The sequence below is a fragment of the Solanum tuberosum genome, unplaced genomic scaffold (assembly GCF_000226075.1).
Source record: "Solanum tuberosum cultivar DM 1-3 516 R44 unplaced genomic scaffold, SolTub_3.0 scf00244, whole genome shotgun sequence".
Taxonomy (NCBI): domain Eukaryota; kingdom Viridiplantae; phylum Streptophyta; class Magnoliopsida; order Solanales; family Solanaceae; genus Solanum; species Solanum tuberosum.
The window spans coordinates 760,669-783,545 of record NW_006239181.1 but is presented as its reverse complement, the minus strand read 5'-3'; the positions used below and the strand labels follow the sequence as shown (position 1 = coordinate 783,545).

Here is a 22,877-nt window from a genome sequence, read left to right as displayed (position 1 = left end):
CCCCAAACCCCCCCGCCGGCCCCGGGGGCTGCCGGCGAGAGTCCTTGTCTCGTATTTTCAGCAAACGACGGAGGCGACGAAACAAACAAGTCCTTCAGCTTATGACTGACCACAAGTTCCTTCCCCTTTTCCGTCGAATCGCGTTCTCCAACGAACCGATCCGGCGAACAGACTTCCCGTCGCGGCAGCCTACGACCACTTCCGCCGCCGCCGATACTACGGCTGAGGAGCATACGGAGAGTCTTCCGTCGGCGGAGGTGAATAACTGGGCTTGTTGTTGGGCTTCGCGTTGGACTTCCTGCTACTGCACATTGAGTTGCGAGAAGCTTGAATTTCTGTAAAGTAGCCATTTTCGTTGCGATCTGAAGTAAGTATTTCTACAAATTAAACAGTACTAGTAATTTTTTTTGGTTAGCAAAAATGGGAGTGAAGAGAGGGGGAATTGGGAAGGGAATTCAGAGGATTTAGTAAGGCCGAAGAATATGGACCGTCTGTTTTGGGTCTTTTAAGGCTTTTCTTTATCCTCCCCACTTATAAGCCTGCCGCGGTATTATACTGAAACTGAAACGTGGCCTCTTTTCCCAAGTTAGGAATCACTCTTCATTTGTGGGTCCAGTTTTTCTTCCTTTTTACCATACTGTATTAAAACTTTTTTAGTTTTGAATTTAACCTTTATGTATACATATTGTTAACCTAAAGTAATTTTTACACAAATCTTATAGTGTTAAAAGAGGTAATTACATTTCATTCATATTTTTTTTTCTAAATTATAAAAATTCTTAAATTTGGTAGAATTCGGATACATCCAAAAATGTTCTGATATATCGCATCCCAATTTCAGATACATTGCGTACGTCCTGATAGATCACCTATAGTGATATATCCGGCCGATACATCGCATAAAGTGATATATTACGTTTCGATACATCACATATAGTGATGTATTACGTCTCGATACATCGCGTATAGTGAAGTATTCAACTGATATATCGCGTAAAGTGATGTAATCGAGAATATGAGAGAGTAGGAATTCTTATAATCCTTTCAAATGGTAGAGAACTTTAGAGAATATGATAAAATAAGTTATGTATTTAGATAATTTTTTCTATTGTTAATACATATCGTTAATGTAGAATGAGTTATTGTAAGAAGTTTTAAAACTATATTGTATATGAATTTTGTTTATATTAAGAATAAATGGCCACTTGTATATTCCCTAAGTTTCAATTCCATGTTCTATGTATACATATGGGTTGAACTTGTTCGTGCATATTTATCCTAGTTTGGGACCATTATAATTCCTATGTGCGATATGTGTATACATTGACTGGACCCGTTCATTCTTCCTTATCAAAGATAGATGAAAGGACCACTCTCCATTCTTTAATTCCAAAGATGCGTTAATTAGTTATCATTGAAAAATGAAAAAAGTTGTCAATTAGTAGTTAATGAAAGTTGGGGTTGAGTTAGGTTCCAAATTCATATTTTACATGGTATCAGATGAGGACTCATCTCACCCTATATATGTTAGACCTGAAAAAATATCACATACGAGTTTAATTATGTAAAAGTGAATTTTGAATTTCAAACGTAATTGTTTTTTACATTTTATTTATTGGGATAGATGATTCAACCATGTTATTGTGCCTTTGAGATCAAGATTTAAGAGGAAGCAAGAAGAGTAAAGTTTGGATTTTGAATATTTAAAAGTTAATGTATATAATTGCATGCGTATGTGGAGTAGTTGTCCATCAACGGAAGAAAATAGGATGATGACCATCTCATTATTCGGCGTTAACGCTATTGTCACCAGTATCGTAACTTACATTATCACATTTGTCGTTTCCCCACTAATTTCTTATCATTTCTCATGTTTGTTGTGTTTGTGTTAACATAAGTGATTTGTTTTGCCTTTGAAATGTATCCACGTGTAGCATTTAATATCACTTCTTGTTTAAGGCAATATTTGAAAAAGTAAAATAAAAAATTGTCGACTTTACCATACTTTTAATATTGAATTTTCTCAATTTGAACTACAACGTACGTTTAAATATCTTTTTGTTATTAGCTTAGTTTATGGATATAAGTATCTCAAATAACCCCATAGGCGTTAACATTTTTATGAAAAGACTGAGCAACCAAATTAGTGTAGATTGCTTATTTCAAGTGTTTTTAGGTTAAAATATCTTTTAAACAATTTAAAGTATTTGAATAAAATTAAAAATTGCTTATACTTAATTTAAAGTCAAAATAACAAAAATAAGTCAAAAGTCAATCCAGACAGGAATTTCTAGGGAGTAAATTAGAGTAAGGCGATTTATTATTACTAGAGGAATGTCATATTTGCATTAATTGTATGTCAGGTAGAAGCTAAAGAAAGTAGGTGGTAATCGGAAAGCAAGTCAAGGCAGACGGCAGTAGACATTCTCTTTGTGAGGGGTTAAAATTGCTTCCATTTTCTTTTGTTAGTTTTCCTCGACTTGGAAAAAGTTGAAACATTCAATTCTATGATCAGCAAGTAAAAGCCAACAGGTATTGAGCTCACCTACTTTGCAGGATCACAAGGAAATTTCCACAATTACTACTGTCTACTGATGAATGACATTCTAGGATTAACTGCTTCCAAATCGAGATTTGAAAGTCCATCAACTTTCTCAAAATTCTCCTCTGAAATGACATAAACTAACTAAGCAAACTATTGTGGCCGGCGAGGAAGGGGGCCAAGAAGTCCTAGAATTTAGAAACAATCTCTTTCAGCAATAAATGCAAAGTAAAGTTGTAAACGATAGATCAATCAATGTGGTCCTGCAGGTGTATTCTCAAATTGAAATTTATGAGTTTTTATAATGATCTCATGTTAATATAAGTGGTTACTGAGTTTTCAATTAAATATTTATATATATATTTAGTGAATTTTTTTTGAGGAAAAACTAATGAATTCAAGTGAACGACTATAATATATGCTAGCTCTGCTCTCTAGAGCAATAGGTAGGGTGTTCCCACGAATTGGAGTTCTGTTCCTTTTTTCTCTTTACAATTTAATATCAGAGCATGTTCCTTAGGCAAAACCTAGCACTCCAAGCTACGAATAGGCTTAGAATATGTTCTGCTGCAGTGCATTATTGTTGTTACATATGATTTTCATGTCCTCAACATAAATGAACTTTAAGGTAACAGAAGGACCATAAGGTCGGTAAAGAAACAAAACCTGATGTACAAAGAGCAAAAGATGCATATGTATACTAGAATGTTGGCAGCCCTATTCACTATTTATATACATTGCCTTACGCGAAAAGCAGTTTTAGATAATCTCCCACAGAAAATATTGACGATAACAAGATAACTATATGTAAGCAAAAATAAGAAATTAATTATCTATGGAAGACGCGAGATACTAGCCCAAACATGACACTGATCACAAGTGCCAAAATAGTAGTTGCTTCCACACCTAGCATTGAATTCAACCAACCTGATAAAGATATTTCATCCACTAGAATGTGGTGTGGAGCTGTCAACTCATTTGTCAGCGGCAACTGAATCTGGAGAAGAAAAGGGGCCCTCCTTTAGGAGCCCAACATCATCTACCACAATATCCAGTACCTCAGCATTGTGTGCTTTCGACTCTCCATTCTGGATGCCTCTCAATGTCTCCAGCACTTCTTGCATTGAAGGTCTCAGATCTCTCTCTTGTTGCAGACATCGGAAAGCTAACTCAGCGACTAATGTAGTCATCCTCCTCACGGAGCTGTTTGTTGAGAATCCAAGACTTGGATCAACTAACTCATGTATTGAATGGCCTTGGATCTTGTTGACAGCCATATTAGACAAATTAATATCATGGCGGTGCCTGTTGGTATCCACAGCTTCTAATGATGAGATCAGCTCTACCAAGACCACCCCAAAACTATAGACATCACTCTTTTCAGTGAGCTGGTAACATTGGTAGTATTCAGGATCAACGTAGCCTGGTGTACCCTGTGGAGCAGTAGAGACATGTGTGACATTAGTTGGGAACAGTCTTGATAGCCCAAAATCAGCAACTTTCACATGGAAATCATTGTCTAACAGAATGTTGTTGGTTTTGACGTCACGGTGTATTATAACTGAGGAGTGGAGATAAGCCAGAGCTTCAGCAGTCTCAATGGCTATGTTCATTCGGATAGGCCAAGAGAGTAAGCCAGATTTGGCCCGTTTACCATGCAGATGATCTGCCACAGTCCCGTTTGGTATATACTCATAAACAAGCAGTAACTCTCGGCTTCGTTTAGATGTACACCCATACAACATCACTAGGTTCTTGTGGCGGAGCTGAGTTAAAATCTCTACTTCATTCATGAACTGCTCCACACGCTTGAAATTGTTCTCATACAAGCGCTTGACTGCAACCACGCGACCATCATGGAGTTTGCCTGATAACAAATTACTTGGAATTGTTAGGAAGCCCTCTCACAAAATAATAATAATGCAAGAAAGAGAATACACATACCATAGTACACGACACCAAAACCACCATCCCCAAGTTCTTTAGATGGATCAAAATTATTCGTGGCTTCTTCAAGTTCAGCAAAACTGAAGACATGAGCCCCAAAGTAGGAGCTTCCCCTCCCGTAATCAGCTTCAGATTTGGAAGAGGGATAAGAGGGAATGCTTCTGGTGAAAGTGGTTGAAGAAGGAGTAGAAGAGGAACTCAGGCCGTTGCTTGAACTTAAAATTGGAAGATCCTTCCTTTCGGTTTGGGCAAGTGAAGCCTGTGATGCAATCCGCTTTCTCTTTTGTCTGCAGAAGAAGACTAGCCACCCAACACCAATGCTGGCAAGTACAGCACCTCCTACACTAATGCCTGCAATCGAAAGAAGAAAGTTTACAATCTTCTCAAGGCATTGACCGTGTCTATTGAGTTGTACCAGTATAATGTTAGAACAAAGACAATACCTACTGCAAGTGGCATCTGATTTTTCTTTCGGTTATCTGCAAAACAGTCATAATGTCGTCAATTAAGTGGTAACTACAATTGATGCTCAGGTAAACATAAGGTATATCCGGCTGGAATTAGGAGAAACAAACAAAACTCATGTGGCGAAATGGGTGTATTCGCTAATAATAGATCTGAGAAGTATAAACTATAAGAAAGAAGCATACTGTAACAAGAATTCCTAGGGATACCTGAAGAGAACATACCATGGAAATCTAAAAACTAACATGAAGATTCTAGTAAATCATATTGGATTACGCTTCGTTTCAAGTTCACTTTTGTGTTAGCAAGTCGCATAGTGTTTTTTAGGTATCCCTTAATCAAAGACCTATATAATAGGTGCTATAAGATAACAACTACTCATACAGTCATAACAAATATAAATGCAAAAGCATGAAATTATAATTGGAAACAACCTCTCTATCTTCACAAGGTAGGGCGAAGACTGCGCACACACCACCCTTCCTAGACCACACTTGTAAGATTACACGGGATACACTACACATATACCAATCAACCGCAATGTAATCATGTTGGAGTAGAACAAACAATGTCATAGACCATGAACTCAGGATTCATCAACTAGAACAATCGACACCTATATGTACCGATTCTCTAACTGGGTTACTGTTAAGCTAAATCCATTCAGTCCTGAATTTCAAACTATAGATTTCTATGTTTAATAATAAGAACTCCTGATTAGTAGTAAAATTAAAGGATAAAGTTCTCAGTTGTCAGTACCTTGTGAGGAACTTTCATGAGAATGTTCTCGAAGAAATGTACAAGGCATTTCTCCACAAATACAAATTAGCTGAGACAACCCCACAATAAATCCGCAATTCACACCCAGACTCTTGCACTCAGAACAGCGCCTATCATAAGGGGTATCATATTTCACACTAAACCCCTGCATCAATGCCTCCCCAAGAGTAATCTCATTGCTATATAGCATTTTACCCACTGTTCTAAACATCGGAACAGTGACCATAGTTGTACAAGTTATGACATTCAGAAAAGGGTCACTTGGAATTGGACCTAGTAAGTAAAATGCGCCGGTGAAATTCAAACCATCTACACTACAGTTGAACAAATTCTGAGGCGTGATAACCAATGCAGAGACATCGCAGCCGTAGCTCAACGAAAGTTCTTCGTCTTCGTTACGGTCAATGTTGAAAAGAGAAGAATTAAAAGTAGTGTTGATGAATTGCGAAGGGCAGGAATTTTTCCAGAGGTCGATTCTCGATACAGTCATGGTCGTTGATGACTGATTAATAGAAAGAACACGGTAAGTAAGTGATTGGTGAGTAAACTCGGTGTGTTTGTCGTCAACACATCGGAGTTTGAAATCCGGGAGGCCACAGTAGTTAGGGCGATCGCCGCCGGTGAATGGGTAGGTGATGTTACGGATGGAACCACAGGAGAAAGTGAGATGACAATTGGGGAATAAGACGTTGTCATCAGAGAAGGAGAAGGAGAAGGATGTTGTGAGAATAAAGGTGGCGAAGAAGAGAGTAGTTGTGGTGGTGGCGCCGCGGCGGCCATTGGTAGTGGTGGAAGGGTAGGAGAGAGTCATTTGGAATACGAAAAGAGAATGAGTGAGTGAGAGTCATATCTGGAATTATTTGTAGTCTGTAGATTCATATCTGTATATTTATTGTTGACAGGGAATTTGGAAGATGGTGAGAATCTGAGATTACATTTGAAAGAGAGAGACAAAAAGGATTTGACTGAAAGTTGAATATTATTACTGCACGTTGAATAGGAAAAGAAAGAAGGTTGATAGACGCCTAACTTAATAAATGAAACATAAATATACCTTTTCACTTGGTCTAATATACATTTATTTCATTTAATTTTGAATATACACAAATATATATTTAAATTTGTACAAAAATAAAATAAGTAGACATACGTGTCACGAATTAACATATAAGATGTTTATATCTATATGTTCAATTCTATATAAATTTAAGTAACTACTTATTATAAATAGTAGGGTAAGTTTATCATCCTTTGAATATATTAAATGATAAAAATATAATAGAGAAATAACTATAATTAATGATAAACGATAAATTATGAACTAACTGTAAAATTATCAATTGATTTCATAAAGTGGATAAGTAATGTTAGACATTCCAAAATAGTATAACGGACAATATCCAAAAATAGAAGAGTGAACAACAATTTGTATAAATCCAAAATTGAAGGACATAAATATGAAGTCAAGTTAAAATGAATATTTATTTATTATGCCAAAAAATTGAATGTTAAGGATCTATATAATTTATAAACCAAGACCAAAAGAGTAATTACTCCCTCTGTTTCATTTTACTTGGTCTTTATATTTTTATTTATTCATTTTAATAAATTATTTTTTTTAATTATATTTTGCCCATATTACTATCTTTAATATTAAATAACTACATAAACTAGCAATAATTAAAGTTAAGGTTTCAATATATTATTAATAAAAATTAATTCAATAAAAAATATTCTTAACCAAAACTGTCTTAATATTATGTCAAGTAGATATGAATTAAAGTAAAATGAAATCGGGGGAGTAGCACCTAACTTGGTGTGGTCAAACCTCAATAAAATTGAATCATAAAAGGTTTAGTGTGAATTCCACTAGAAACAAGAAAAAAAAATACCAACTGTAATTTTTTATATATGTTTAATGCATTGATCAATGAATAGAATTATCTGAAATCAAATTGTGTTTTTTAAAAGAGGCAGGTAGAGCGTCTATATATTATATAATAATATCACAGTAAAAAAGTCGTTTCAGTTTCCCTCGTTTTATTCAAGCGCCAACCAAGTTTGAATTATAACACAGAACTAACTTAAAAGTACAAGAACTACAAATAAAGAACTGTATCCTTGTTTACTTTGTCAATAAAAAGGTTCAATGAAATATATGTATTTTTTTCTGGTTAGTTAGAGAATTATTGTACTTTTCCTATTATTTATAATATTTTTTAATCCGAGGCTTATTCTACTCGGATTAAGAATAGTAGTTTCTTGTGTTTTGACAATGCCAAATGTTGAATTGCCGACGAGAAGTAAACAATACAACAATGGCAGAAACACAGACACAGTACTAAGTCTAAAATTAGGTCCCGAGTTTTTTATTTTGTTGTAGCAATAACATATCTTATTTTTCAAGATTTCAATTTCACATTTTAAGGAAGTTCGTATACGAATATTATTTGCATATAATATAAACGATTATTTACGCTGATATATAAAAAAAAAAAAAAGGAGCTATACTAACACGCTCAAGAATTGGAGCTGGACCAACGTAGATAGAGGGCTAGAGGTTGTAGTATTCAGAGTTTCATATGGAATTTGGACAAAATTAAACACGTACAAAATTTTATAGAGAGTTAAATTCTAGGTAAGCAATGCAAAAGAAGTACTTCCGTTGGTCCATATTATACGATATTTTTTAGTTAGTCCAAAAATAAATATTTTTTCAAGATAATTAACAAGGTATTAATTGGGGTTTTTCCTTTAAAGTTATCCTGATTTTTTCACATAAGCAAGAATTCATATAAAATTGATACTATACTGATTGCGAAAGAATCTTTACTAAGTTAGCGTATGTAATTCAAATCTCTTGGGAAAGGACTGGAATGATGGTTTGGATCGGACATGTATTTATCTGGAAACGAAGGGACGAAGTAAATTATGAGTAATAGTAGAGAGAAGATTACCGCCGGCTTGGTTTTGTCCGTCGTAGCAGTCGTTTGAATGAGTACCATTTACACAATGGCAAGCAAAGTCTCCAGAATCTGGATTGGATCCACATCTTCCACCTGACGTGCGGCATTGTTGGCACTTAGAGTCAATACCTGCCGTCCAATTAACTGAAAAACCGCCAGCAATGGCTCTTGTCAGAGCATCCACGGAAGCTGTAGGACTGGCTAATGCCACAGCACTCGTTTGATTGACCCTAGCTATTATTTCTTCCTCGCATGTTACCAGACTAAGGTCGAAGGGAACGTTGATCAGCGTGTATATACCAAACATGTTGCTATCGCAATTGAACCTATTTGGAGGCGAAGGTGGTAATTGCAAACCAGGGCGGACGGTGCAGTGGAAATACAGAGTAATATTCAGGTCACTAGAAACATAGCTGAAAGTGTTTAAATCAAAGGAGGCATTCTTAGGATTATCCAAACAAATACTACTCAGTAAATCATCCCGAGCCAGGGTTACAATTCGATTAGGAGCGTTGATATTTATCACTTCGTAGCTTGTTGATTCAATTGCAATTTTGGGTATGTTACTTTCGCACTTGATCTCAAAACTTGGATGACCACAATACTCTGGTTGTCTCCCTCCCCAAAAAGGGTAAATTATATCCATGCTGCCGCAGCGAAACTCCTCACCACAACTCCTGTATCGCTCGTCATCTTGACAGAAAGACCCGGGTATATAGATCAAGATAAATATTGTGGTAGTGAAGAGCAAAAAATAAGGATGCATTTCTGTTTGATTAAGGGAACTAGCACCACCTAGAAAGAGAGGCGCTAACTGGTAATAGTGGCAAAAGAGCTTTATTCAGGAGCTAAGCTGAAAGGAGATGAGGATTTAAGGGACAGAGAAAGGAGGTTTGGAAGAGAACACCAAATTGAGATATAAAATTCAATGATAAAGATGGGGTGCTGTATTTGTCATGTTTTGGTCAACATATAGCTACCAGTAGAACGATCTTTTGACGAAACAGATGACAAATTTCGCATATATTTACAAGACAAGAAAAGGGTGATATAGAAGCTTCTATTGGAATTTAGGGGTGCTAGACTTGGTCTAATTCAACAAACACCGTGTCCTAAAAAATATCATATTACTTTAATTATATATAAAACTACTAGCATGACTCACGAAATTCAATTAATAACTATGATAAGAGTCGTCTATTTATATTTGGTGAGTAGGAACTAATTGGTCCCGTGAAAGAAACCATTTAGCTAAGACAAGAGTGGTCATAAAATCAAGACATGTATTATGCACTAAAAAAACAGATGAAGTACCCCAAGTCATGTGCTAAATAGTTCATTCTAACGTGTCAAAACTTGCGTTACATGACGGATGATAAGATATCCCATGATTGCTCCACACTGCCATTTTCTTCATATACAGAAATCCACTTTAAAGCTTATAAGTTGGTCAAATTAGTTTATAATCACTTTTTGACACACTTATTTGTTTGGTAACACCAAAAGTTCTTATAAGTCAAATTCAACCAAATGACATAATTCGGTCACCTTTAAGTTATGATTTTACAACTCATAAACACTTTCGGCCATTTTTACCGAAAAAAGTGTTTATCAACAGGTTTTTACCAAATACAACTACTTGCACTTCCGTCCACATATGTAATTGATTATTTATATAATCAACTTCAACATCTAAAATTACTTTTCAGCTCTTGAGACTTATCAACTACTTTTTAATCAGTCAACCCAAACGGGCTCTATGTCTCGAAAATTAGAGATCTGTGTGGTCGTCAATTTGGTGACAAGTATTCAAAATGATAGTGGCTACATCGTAAACTAAAGGTTAAGATGAGAATTTCAGGCGGAAATGTGATCACAGTAAGGATGGACAAACATCCATCTTCAAAACCAGAAGATAATAGGATTAAGAAATATGTTGCAGCATGGTAAACAAATATATCGTGGGAGAAAAGTTGGTATAAGTATTTCCTGAAATAAGTATGAATTACACTCTACAAAGGAGATGAACAAAACCAAATGAACGTGTGAAATCGGATGCATATATGTGATCCCACGCCACAAAAGAGTGCAACTTCAGTGTGGATCACTCACCTACTTCCTCCCCAATTATGATAGTAGCTCAAGTTCATGACACATTTAGCGTCCACAAGGTTTCCCTATTTCTATGGCCAATATTGAAGAAGTGAAAAAGCTAATGTATCAAGGTAAGTTTGTGTGAAGAGTCCCACATCGTTCCTTTAAGGGATGAGTGGTTTCTTCAATATGGCTCGGACAATTCTCACCTTTTGAGCTAACATTTGAGGTTGATTTAGGCCCAAAATCCATTTCTTTGAGAGGAGGTGCGAAAAGTCATACATCAGCCCTTCAAGGGATGGGTGATCTCTTTTATACGGCTAGGGAAACCTCTTGAGCTAATCTCTTGGGTTGAGTTAGGTTTAATATTCATTTATCTTCTTTTCACCGGACAATAGGTTTAATATCCATTTTATCTTCTTTTCACCAGACAGATTACGAGGAGAAAAAAAGTACATTTATCTTCTTTTCACCGGACAGATTAGGAGGAGAAAAAAAAGAGTACTAACTTGTAAGATGCTATAACAGATTTATCTCCTGGACATGCTCTGCCATTAAGGAGAATGTTAAGAATTTATATGCCCAAATACTGATATCTACTATAAGAGCCTTTGCTGCCTTAGAACCTAGAGACACATGTTAAAGTTGTGAGGGTCTAGGCTCAAAGCGGACAATATTAATACTGAGTTGAGCCTACAGCAACTCTATGCTAAAAATTAGAAGAGAAATTGGAGAACATTCAACTGTAATGTATTAATTCGTACTAATTCAACCACGACTCAAACTAGTTGTAGTTGGATGTCTTAATTTGTTTTACTGAGTCTTCATACTAGAGATATATATCAACTACATCATCCATGTGAAGTTAGCTAACCAACTATTACAATAGTTAATTTCAGCCTTGAGTGGAAAAAATGTTCAATGTAGAGAAAATAAAAAAAGAATATCTCAATAATAGACTTTATGATTAATGGTTGGTTGGTGGAGGTATACCTAATACCAACTAAAATGACAGCTACGTAAAACTAGACTTAAACAGTAGCGGAAGTGATACATTATTTCAGAGATGAACGTAACAGAAGATTGGATTACTAAACTAATCTAGGAGATTACAATCAAGTTGAGACATTGATAAGCGTTTAACTTTACCCTATCAGTTTATATAATATAATCTATGGATCTACATGGGATAAACATTGGTCCTTTTTGTTATCCTCGAGTTAGCTCAAGATTATCAAATTAGCTAATTAGTCAATTCGACACAAGAAAAAGTAAACCCCATGGAGTGAGTGAATCAAATCCGTTGACTAAGAAGGCAAATTGAGCCGGAAATAGTTTTAGGAAAACAAGAACATTTACCTGGGGATGGAGATGGTATAGATATTGGTAATGGTGGTGCGTATCCATAAGTAGGAAGCCCAAAAGTAGCAACTGGACAAGAAGCAGATGCATACGGAGGACCAGGACAAAAGCAAGTTGTTTGATTCGAATATTCATCATATCCACATCTTCCCTTTTCATCGATACATTTACTGCAGGTTTTACTATCAAGTTTCCATCTTATTTCAAACCCCTCTTGTAGTACTTGTGCCAAACCTGATGAATTCAATGATCCTATATTACCAACACTCATTTGAGGCACTGGAACTGTGACACTGGCATCGCACTTCCCCGGGCCTACAGCACCAGGCTGTACGAAAACATTGTGATATTTGCTTTTTCTACAAGCAAAAGTACCATCCATTTCCGCAAAGTGTGATGCAACAGGGCAATCATATAGAAAGGTCAAATTCGTATAGCCAGAGGCGAAATCGAAGAGGGAGTAATCCAGAGTGGTGTTAACCAAATCAACAGGACAAATTGATTCCATGATATCCTCCCTCAGAATCCTTATCGTTTGGGTTGTTGGAAGTATGTTTAAAACTCGATACTTGATGTTTTCGATTTCCATTGTAGTACTACCATCCTGATTGCAGTTGAGCTCAAAACCAGGATAGCCACAGAAGGAAGGATCATCGACACTCATAAAAGGATAACTTAATCCCTTAATATTGCCACATGTATACGTTTTCCCACAAGTCTGGTAGAATTCATTAGGATTACTCGAACCTTGAGGTACATGAATTAGTATAAGTGATGAAAACAGAGTGAGCAAAGAGTAGAAGTAAAAGCTTTGCCAATTCATTTGGAGAAAATTGAGAAATGGATGTGGCTAAAGGAAGGAGGCAACGGATTATTAAACAAGACTATGGTGAGTAGAAAAGTAGGTGGAAATAAAGCATGAAGAAGATGATATACATAGGAAATTGGGTGATAAAAATGACTTCACTTAATGATACTACACATTTTCTTTATTGTGGATGTCATGGAAAAAAAAATCACATTGACTGAATCTAAACTGTGGAGGAAATCAAAGGTGCTCTCTTAAGGAAAATGAAAACTTACCTAGATAGTTGATTTTTCGGTTGTGGAAAAGAAAAAAAGAAGAGAGGATCAAAGTTTTGGTGCATCTTTTTTGTCCTTTAGTATTTTTTTAATTTCTTATTTATCTGGGATTAGGCAGTGTACTATATAGATAAGTCAATTGGAAATTACTTGTACATTAGAAAACGATTGGAGGTTTGTTAAGCGTTTCTATCTAATTAGGACAACTATGTCATGGACTATCCAACAACCACATATACTATAATTTGCTTATGAACAACCAGGTTTGGTGGCTTTTACCATTTCTAAGTCCATAGATGACTCATATGTAGGATCATTTGGTGAGTTTTATGAGTCCAAACATAAATATTAGGCTAATTCTTGGAAATAATTTACTTGGAATAAAGATGCACCAAATGGAAGGTGGAGAAGAAGGAGATTTTAGAAGTAGCGGTAGAAGGAAACAACAAAGTGCAAGGAGAGTCTCATTCTAAAGTAGGAAAGCTTTCTACCTAAAACAAAAGGGGGTCTAATGGTAGAGAATGACAATTTCGGAATAAAATATAATAGAGTACTATTTTGTCCCCTATTTGATTGAATTTCATATTCCAATATAAACAATACTTAACTCCGATAAAACAACAAAATTACAGGTTTGACCTCTCCAAAAATTTTCTTCCAAAGACTTCTATGAAATCCAAGGTTACAATTGGAAATAAAACACGTTTCAACCTTCCCCAAAGATGATTTTAGTTTTGAATTTATGTGTCTAAAACTTCATATATACATGTTTGAAGTTCAGCATTGTCTAGCCAAATTTCTGGCGTTATTCACATAAAAAAAATGGAAGCTAGCTAACACAATCAATATACTGAACTTCAAACGCAAAATTTTACAACTCCAATCCTGTGTGCTTGACGTTATTTATAAATTGGCTAAATTTATAAACTTCCATGATGACCAAAACCAATTATTTTTGCACTTCCACTGGATGAGAAGGAACTGGGCTTCTAATTTTACTAAGTAGTGCTAGTTCAACAAAGCCAAGTCCATAAAAGCCCAGCGTTAGGATGGAATTAGAGAAAAGTTAATTTTTGGCCAGAGTTACATCTTCTAAAGTAGGGGTGTACAAAAACCGAACCGAAAATCGAATCAAACCGCAAATTGAGTCAACCCGAAAAAGAACCCGATTAGTGGTTTGGTTTGACTTGGTTTGGTATTGGGAGAAAAAACCCGACTATATTTGGGTTGGTTTGGTTTTAACTAAAAAAAACTAAACCGAGACCAAACCAACCCGACATTATATATGTAATTTTAAAATTTTATTTTATACATAAAAATATTTACTTTGATATAATTTTAAATTATTTCTTATACTATTTCATAGTTTTTATCTTTTAATATATTATTTCAAGTTTAAAACTTAGAATTCAGAATGGTCCAATAAAGATTATAATTCATAGATGTTGATAATTATAATAAAACTTAAATCAAAATCAAATTAATACTAATGCAAAAAGAAAATCAATTCAACACTAAGAATGACAATAATATTGAATATTAGTTTTACATTGGTTTGGACAATTCAAATACATAATCTAATTTTAATTTTCCTTAAATATTTAGTAATGTAACTAATACTTATTAAATTGTGTTATTTTTTTAAGAAACACCTTAGATAATTGTATTTTGGTTGGACTAAAGAAATATTTGGAGCACAAGTTAATTATATGTTTGTATGCAAACTTTACCGAAAAATCCAAAATCTGAAAAAATCCGAGGTTTATTAGTTTGGTTTGATTTATAAATTTAAAAATTCGACACAATGGTTTGGTTTGGTATTTGAAAAACCCGAACCAACTCGAGGTTGAAAAACCCAAAAAAATCCGAATTTTATTAGTTTGGTTTGGTTTATAAATTTAAATTTTTTACACAAATGGTTTGGTTTGATATTTGAAAAACTCAAACCAACCCCGTCATGTCCACCCCTATTCTAAAGTATGGGTCATTTGCACTTTTACTTATTTTGTTTGGATCTATAATTTTTGTATCTTAAGATAAATATATATTTTTTCCGTGATATATTATTAAATTATATTTTTGCATAGTAATATTTCATAATTTATGTCCTTGCTCCTTGACGTTAAGAAACTTATGCCTCGCTAGATATAAGTTTGGCGCAAAAATTGAAACTCATTTGAAAGACAAAAAATTAAGATTGACTCACTTAAAAGGCAAAAGGTACCATTAAAAAGATGATGTGTCTAACATAAAAAAGTGTACATATAAATGTTTCTTTCAATTCGAATGGAGAAATCCTTATCGGCACCGCTCTTCCTTCCATGACGATTACCATCCGCTTCTCTCCCAACGCTCAACCATAATTAAAATAATAAATGAAAATATAGATTTTAGAATAGAATACTCTCTTTCTCTCTATGTCATTGGAGATGATTTATGGGAGAAATTCAATGGCCTAATGAAATCTTTTTGGCTTCTACTATCAAGATATACAAATTTAATACACTATTACTATTACTATTATTGATTAAACAGTTTTATATTTAACTAGTGCTATCAACTTGTTAAATGAATGCAACTAATTCACTTATAGTTCTCTTAATTAGATTAACTAACAATATAAGAATTCAAAATTAATTGTCGGAAAAATGCAGATATTAAGAAGGAAATCGGAAAAACGTACCAGGCGGTGTAGCCAGGGATGAAAGCGGTTTACTCTTTTCAGTTCCAGAGAAAGGAAGTCCATTGATGCACGCATTATTGGACGATGACGACGACGAAGAAGAAGAAGATTGATCATCAGGGCACAAACACCTAAATTCATTAGCACCGGCATCAAATCCACAACGTCCCCCAAACTTTTCACATTCCTTACAATGACTAGTATCCACTTTCCATTTCACATCAAACCCCTGTTCCAGCAACTGCTTCAAATCCCCCAAATCTCGAATTATTCCTCCAGACGGTAACTCCTTTCGACCTGGTACAACTATACTAGCATGACATGTCCCAGCTCCCTCTTCACCTCCAATTGTAAAACTATTCTTATAATTCATTCCATTTATCGGACAATTGAACGATCCGATCCAAGGCGAGCACGCGTAATCGAATGTGAAATTCACTAAGCTCGAAGCATACTCGAATGTATTGGAATTATCTATAGTTGAGTTAAATTGACAAATTCCATCTATACCTAGATCTTTTCTAGTAACTGTAATAATTTGAGCATCCAAATTAATATCCAGAACAAGGTAATTTATGTTCGCAATCTGTATTATAGTCTTTTCCTGATCGTCACATTGAAGCTCGAATCCAGGATAACCGCATTCCTTCGGTCGATCATTTCCCCAGAAAGGATAAGTAATTTCTGTTATGTTTGCGCAGTTGAAGGACTTGCCGCAGCTGGAAAACAACTTGTTTTCGACGGAAGAGAGAGGAGAAAGATGAATTATGATGAAGAAGAGTACTGTGCAAGCTAGAATTCGAAAAGAGGAAAGGCCTTCCATTTTGAATGCCCAGAGCTAAAAAGGTGTTGTGAGTAGCTAGTAGCACTATGTTTGCCTGTAGAAGGTACAAATAAATAAATGTTGGGCCGAATTTATAAGTTAGAAGCTGAAAAGATAAAATTGTCAGTAAGATATTGACGATGACATAAACAAGAATTAGGGGACTACATTGACTTCTTAAATAAAAATAATCCAGATTAAGCGCAATTACTGAATGATTAAAATATTTTAGGCGGTTAATGTATAGAAGTTCGAAATATTCTTTGGAGGAAAATATGTATTTTAACATATTGTATCATGTTACTCCTACTATATTATACGACGTATGACGTATATCTCTACTTAAGACTCAGCTTAGATACCATTTATTGAAATTGTTTTACACAGTTTTGTCTTTCCATCACTTTGTCATTCGCGATGGTATACTTCATTAGAAAATGCAAAATCTTGATATTTTGAAAGAAAGAAATGAAAAGAAGAAAGTTTTTTCCACTCGTCTAAAGTAAAACTGCAAAGTTTTTGGTTCTTTTTCAACTTCTTAGAGAAATTATCATCAACTGACCAGTACAACTACAGAGAAAATAAAATACAAAAAGAAAAAAGCTTTACTTCTAAATTGACATTTTCATTCACGTAATTCGATCCTCAAAAAAGAAGTCGAGACTTTTACATTCTGCTATATATTAAGAAGACTTTATTTTTATTTATTAATAACATAAGTGGCATAATTATTGTTCGTTCATAAATAGCATAATTTATATACTCATATATACTATATATTGTGTATATACACTCATATATACTATATATTGTTGTTCACCATTTATTCTGTACTATACAAAAAATGAATTATACAATTTAATATAATATACATAATATTAAATTACCTTTATTATGAAATTCAAATTCTTCTATGTTGGATACTAAAAATATTTACACCAGAAATATACCATAATTATGCATTGCTTTTTAAAATACCAGCATCTCTTTCTATATAAATAGTGAGTTTGTGAGTGTTTATGGTATGAACTTAATTACATTAATATGTATTCGACATATACTATAATTAAAAAAAATTAATTTTTCAAACATTAAAGAAGTCATTAACCACAAAGATTATTTTTAGGCATAAATTTGGAACAAAACAGTAGTTAGTATTAGGTTAGTTTTCAGGCAATAAATTTGGAATATATCACTAGCTAAGCGTTAGGAGAGATAAACGAGTGTTCAGTTTGTATAGTAGTTGCATCAATTTATATTGGGGTGGGATCGTGAGGGTTTTTTTTTTTTTCAAGCTGTACACCTGCACCCAGTTCTTTTTGTTTGATGACTCGAACTCACTATCGAACGGCTAAAGGTTAGCAATATTGTCATGACTCACTGAATATAATTGTTATTATAACTATTTTATGCTAAAAAACTGCAATGAATATTTTAACATTGCTTAGTTCCGCAATCACGTGACTTTACAAAGAAAGCAATTACATAAGCTTGACAAGAAAAAAATTTAAATTAAAGCAAAAAAAACTCGTGCAGAAATATCAAAATTCCTCATCAAGAATCATGAGATCCTGTAATTTTCTCTCCAAAACTTCTGAAGATATCTGTCCCATCATATTGTAAAATGTTTTCAGATCAGATAGCTGTTCCACTGACATTTTCCCCATTACTTTCCTTGCCAACCTTTCTTTCTCTTCATTCATCTTTAATCTCTGCAAATAAGATGATGCATTCCTTACTGTTGCTCCCATTTGCATTAACCTCGTCTCTTGTTGCAAACTCAATGCTGTATTTGACTGCAAACATAACATATATAATTATCATCGTTAATTCAATCGATAGAGTCAGTAGGTTCAAAATAAGTATGGTCTTATAGCACGTAAGTGAGAATTATTCATGTACCTCGAGGAATTCTGCTCCTACATCTAAGTCTGAAGTTTTAGATGGCTGAAATGTACGGCCTTTTTCGTATAAATCTCTGGCAAGGGAAAAACTTCTAACTATAATTTTCCTCTTCTTCTCCATTTCTTGATTAAGCTTCAATGGCTTTTGGATTGTGGTTGTGCTTAACAGTTTTTTCTGATATGCAACTACAGCCTTCACAAACTCCTGCCAAAATCACATTCAACATAGTGCTGTTAGAACAAAGATAATACGGAAACAGTCAAATATATCTCTGAACTATTCAAAATGGACCAGTTTTATCCTCTTTACATTTTTTGCTCAGAAATACCTTATGATTCAAAGGGTAATACTGATAGTCCAATATATGAAAATTGATTGTAGTAAAGATCTAAATTCAGTAGATATTGAAGTTTATAGTGGTACCTGATAAGCAAATGTACATCCGGGATAATCAAATTCATCACTATCTTCTTGCCTCATTCGTTCCGGATGAAATTGAAGTCCCATAATAAACTTACCCTCGGCAGGATTATAAGCATCCGGATCATAAAATCCTTCAACTAAACCATCAGGGGCAAATGCCATAGGAACAAATCTCTGAGCCAATTTTTTAACTCCTTGATGATGATAACTATTGACTGAAATCTCCATTTTTTCGTCTTCCAACGAATCCTTGAACCAATGGTGCAATGGCGTTTCCTCAACAACTTCTATAACATGCCTATGACCATCATAGTTATCATAATCCATGTGAACTACCCTCTGACTCTCAGGAAGGTTTTTCGATATTTCTTTTCCGATGTCTTGTATAAGAGTTCCCCCACATGCAACATTTAGTACCTGTGAACCCCTGCATATTCCCAAATAGGGAATGTTCCTTTCTAGACAGAGCTTAGCCAATCTGAGTTCAATTGTGTCTTTTTCCTTGTCAATTGCAGTATCGCTAGCGTGCAATCTCCTAATTTCTTCCAATTCTTCGACGGAGAGATTGGATAGTTCATCGTTGTACAGAGAAGGATCGATATCCTCTCCTTCACAGAGAAGAACACCATGAATTGGTTCAAAACTGTCTAATAACATATGTACCCCGGAAACTCTGGGTACAATCACCGGAACAGCTCCATAGCTTACTATAAGATCGAGATGATATTCTCCTGAAAATTAATCGTAATCAATTTCAAAATCTAAAATCCAGAATTTACAATCTTTTTGATAACTATGTGAAAGAAAAGTAACGTACCAACAAAATCAACAAATTTGTTCTTACGAACGGTACGTCTAGAGACGATGAGCACGCGGGGGAGAACAACTGAGAGCTCCTCGACAGCCATGGCAGCACGATAATTTTGCTTTAATTTTTTCTTTTTTTCTTTTTGCAACTACTTATGAGTAGTAGCTAAAATGCAAATACTAAAAGAGATGAGAATTTAATTTAGATAAAGAGAGCTATTTAAGGGGCGAAGAATGAGACACACAAAGTTGAATTAGTGAATGGTTTAGAGAAAAATGAGAGAAAATTGCGGGGTTTTATAGGGCGATCGCCGCGTAATTGGTAAACTTACCATAATAATTTGTCTACTGTGACTAGGAAAGAGAGAGAGAAATAGGATTAATCCAAATTAAAACAATTTTAAGGATTTAATGATTTTCCTTTTTTTTGTTAATAATAATATTAGATCCCACGTGGACAAATGCACATCTAATAATGGAGGCTCTTCTAAGGCGGGTCAAAGCTGAGGAATTGCTGACCTGGATCTGCCTATATTCGGATAAAACCTTTCTCTCCAATAGGAAAAATGGATCCAACAAATAAAGTGCAATAGTTTCTCCTTTTTTTTGCCTTTCTTGGACGACTTAAAAAATATCTCGTTCACTTTTACTCATTCATTTTTAAAAATAGATTTTCCTTTTTAATATATTTCAAGCTTTTTTGTTCTATTTTATCCTCAATTTTAATTACCTATTTCTCGTAATTGTTCTCAAAATCTAAAATTATACGTCAATTAATATAAACATTACAATATAATACTCATATTAATCATTATTTATCAAGAAATGTACAAAATCCTAAATGAACAAATAAAAATGAATGAAGAGAGTCCTTGTGAGATTTTATATATCTCACAAAATAATTACTATAATGTTTATATGAATCAAGTAACTTTAGCAAAAGTATGATATTTATATATGTTAAATTTTGATTAAATAATTATAAATAATTAATTTACAAGCTATAAGTCAAATAAATTGTAACGCAATTCAAACTTTAAACATGTAAATTTAAATTATGAATCAGCATCTCCGTATGCACGTGTTTCTTATTTTGCTTGGTGTAAAGTCCACGAATTAGCATGAATTTCTCCTAGTGAGGTGGGACAGTCTGAATTTAGGACTTTTCCAAATTTAATTGTTCCTCCACTTTAGGCCAATAATAAGGGGTCTTAATTAGTGGGCAAAATTGTAGCCCACCCCACATAATTAAGTGGCTCTTCCATTTCACTTGAGTCATTTAGATACTGTTAGCATAGGGTAGGGTCTCAATTTTTACTTTTAGCTGTCTACTGCTCCTAGTCAACAGCCCTTTAACTACTCTCAAAATCAATGCTATTACTGGGAAATTTCTAGTTTAGTTAGTTAACTAATGTGCGAGACTCCACGAGTTTCTTGTTTTTGGGTAACTATTTATAGACGAATCTATTGACCACAAATTAGTTGTTTCTTCATCCTAATTCCAACCCCCTCCCCTATTTTATATGGGACTAAGAAATCATTAATAAATCGATCAACTTTTTCTTCTATTTCATATTAGTTGATCACTATTTATTTTACACGGTGCTTAAGAAATCATAATTTTATTAATTCACATTTAAAAAAACTTCTTGAGAATTTTACAAACGGAAAAATCCTATAACATATTTCACACTATGTTATTTTACCTTTTTGAACATTTTTACCCTTTTAACTTTAATACATTTTAATTAAAAAGTGGAAAAAGATCAGTTTATTTTAAAATAAAAAGGATATTATAAACTTTTTAAATTTCTGCCCAAATTTTCTGGGCATTTTGCATTACCCTTTTGCAAACAAATATGAACACTTTAAAAAATAATTAATTACCTGGTAATATAGGAAAAATGTAATTAATGCTTACTTGAGTTGATAACTTTTTTTTTTCACCTACTTGATTTGATAAGATGGTCAACTAATATTTAGTTTAATGATCAACTAATATGGAACGGAGCAAGTATTATTTTGCTCTTTGTTCATATTAATTAGCCTTTTGAAAAAAGAAATTTTGGATCTTCAAAATTTGTTTAAACTTTCAAAGGTCATATGAATTGTAAGTATAAAATGAGAAAAAAACAATTAATTCTGGTCTAATTTAGTAAGTGATCAAGTAATATGAGACAATTATTTCCAGTAATAAGATGCCCATCTAACATGGGACGAATAGAGTAATGTATTGTCAACAACTTTCATTTAATCATTTAGTGGCATTTATTCATTGATCGGACTAATTTTAGATTCCTATATACTCCCTCTGTTTCTAATTACTTGTCCACTTTTCCTTTTTTAGTTATCCCTAATTACTTGTCTATTTTGACAAATCAAGAAAGGACAAAATATTCTTACCTAGTATACCCTTAATTAATTACTTTGAAAAAGATAGAACTTTTTGAAAATCTTACGTTTTTAATTCATCCACTTCATAATTAATAGGGGTAAAATGGTAAACTCACTATGTCAATAATTGATTTCTTAATATGTGTGTCAATTCAAAAATGGACAAGTAATTAGGGACAAAGTAAATATTGTACAATGCTCGCCTATGTTAAAGCATCCACTCATTCCTCAGTGAAAGGAAGTCTTTTCTGTTATCACTGAAATCGAAAGAAAGAAAAAACAAGTGCCTTCGTATAGATAGACTATGGATGAAAGAATTGACTATATAACTTTTTATTGGTGCATCATAAACTCTTACCTCTACGTTAGACAGCCCTAACATGTAGATGTGAAGATTCTTTCCCTTAATTTTAAAAAATTAAATATGAGGTTTATTAATTGTCCTAAAATGAATAACCCCCAACCGTTACAAGAAAGCACCAACTCAGAGTGGATAAGATCCTATTCATGAGATGCTGGACTTTACTAATTAAATCCTCGTCCTTAATCCGTAAGATAATGTTTAGTGTAACCTCCACAATAATTAGAAAATCTTATTAAAAA

General features: G+C 34.0%; 4 protein-coding genes across 6 annotated transcripts in view; all 4 read right to left on the bottom strand.

Moving 5' to 3' along the window:
- LOC102584321 (uncharacterized) overlaps positions 1-536 on the bottom strand; it is a 1,247-nt gene extending 711 nt beyond the window's left edge. The window contains exon 1 of the mRNA XM_015313640.1: positions 37-536. Within this exon, the coding sequence (XP_015169126.1) occupies positions 37-350 (314 nt within the window). The 5' untranslated portion in view covers positions 351-536. The remainder of the gene's footprint in view (positions 1-36) is intronic.
- A 2,635-nt stretch (positions 537-3,171) lies between these two features.
- LOC102583561 (probable serine/threonine-protein kinase At1g18390) lies at positions 3,172-13,270 on the bottom strand. 3 transcript variants are annotated; one of them, XM_006357768.2, is made up of 4 exons: positions 12,154-13,270; positions 4,933-4,968; positions 4,487-4,840; positions 3,172-4,409 (listed from the first exon to the last, which is right to left on the bottom strand). In XM_006357768.2, the coding sequence occupies exons 1-4, from the start codon at positions 12,977-12,979 to the stop codon at positions 3,517-3,519; spliced, it is 2,109 nt and encodes a 702-aa protein (XP_006357830.1). In that variant the 5' UTR covers positions 12,980-13,270; the 3' UTR covers positions 3,172-3,516. The 3 variants fall into 3 exon arrangements, with proteins under 3 accessions (XP_006357830.1, XP_006357831.1, XP_006357829.1); XM_006357769.2 differs by lacking the exon at positions 12,154-13,270 and adding an exon at positions 8,692-9,684; XM_006357767.2 differs by lacking the exon at positions 12,154-13,270 and adding an exon at positions 5,714-6,739.
- A 2,626-nt stretch (positions 13,271-15,896) lies between these two features.
- On the bottom strand, positions 15,897-16,762 carry LOC102594148 (probable receptor-like protein kinase At1g67000). Its single transcript, XM_006357799.2, has one exon. It carries the CDS (start codon positions 16,743-16,745, stop codon positions 15,897-15,899), a length of 849 nt encoding a protein of 282 aa, XP_006357861.1. The 5' UTR covers positions 16,746-16,762.
- A 1,364-nt stretch (positions 16,763-18,126) lies between these two features.
- On the bottom strand, positions 18,127-20,142 carry LOC102583236 (protein NtpR-like). Its single transcript, XM_006357766.2, has 4 exons — positions 19,891-20,142; positions 19,074-19,804; positions 18,648-18,854; positions 18,127-18,541 (listed from the first exon to the last, which is right to left on the bottom strand). The coding sequence occupies exons 1-4, from the start codon at positions 19,979-19,981 to the stop codon at positions 18,287-18,289; spliced, it is 1,284 nt and encodes a 427-aa protein (XP_006357828.1). The 5' UTR covers positions 19,982-20,142; the 3' UTR covers positions 18,127-18,286.
- Between the last annotated feature and the right edge of the window lie 2,735 nt (positions 20,143-22,877).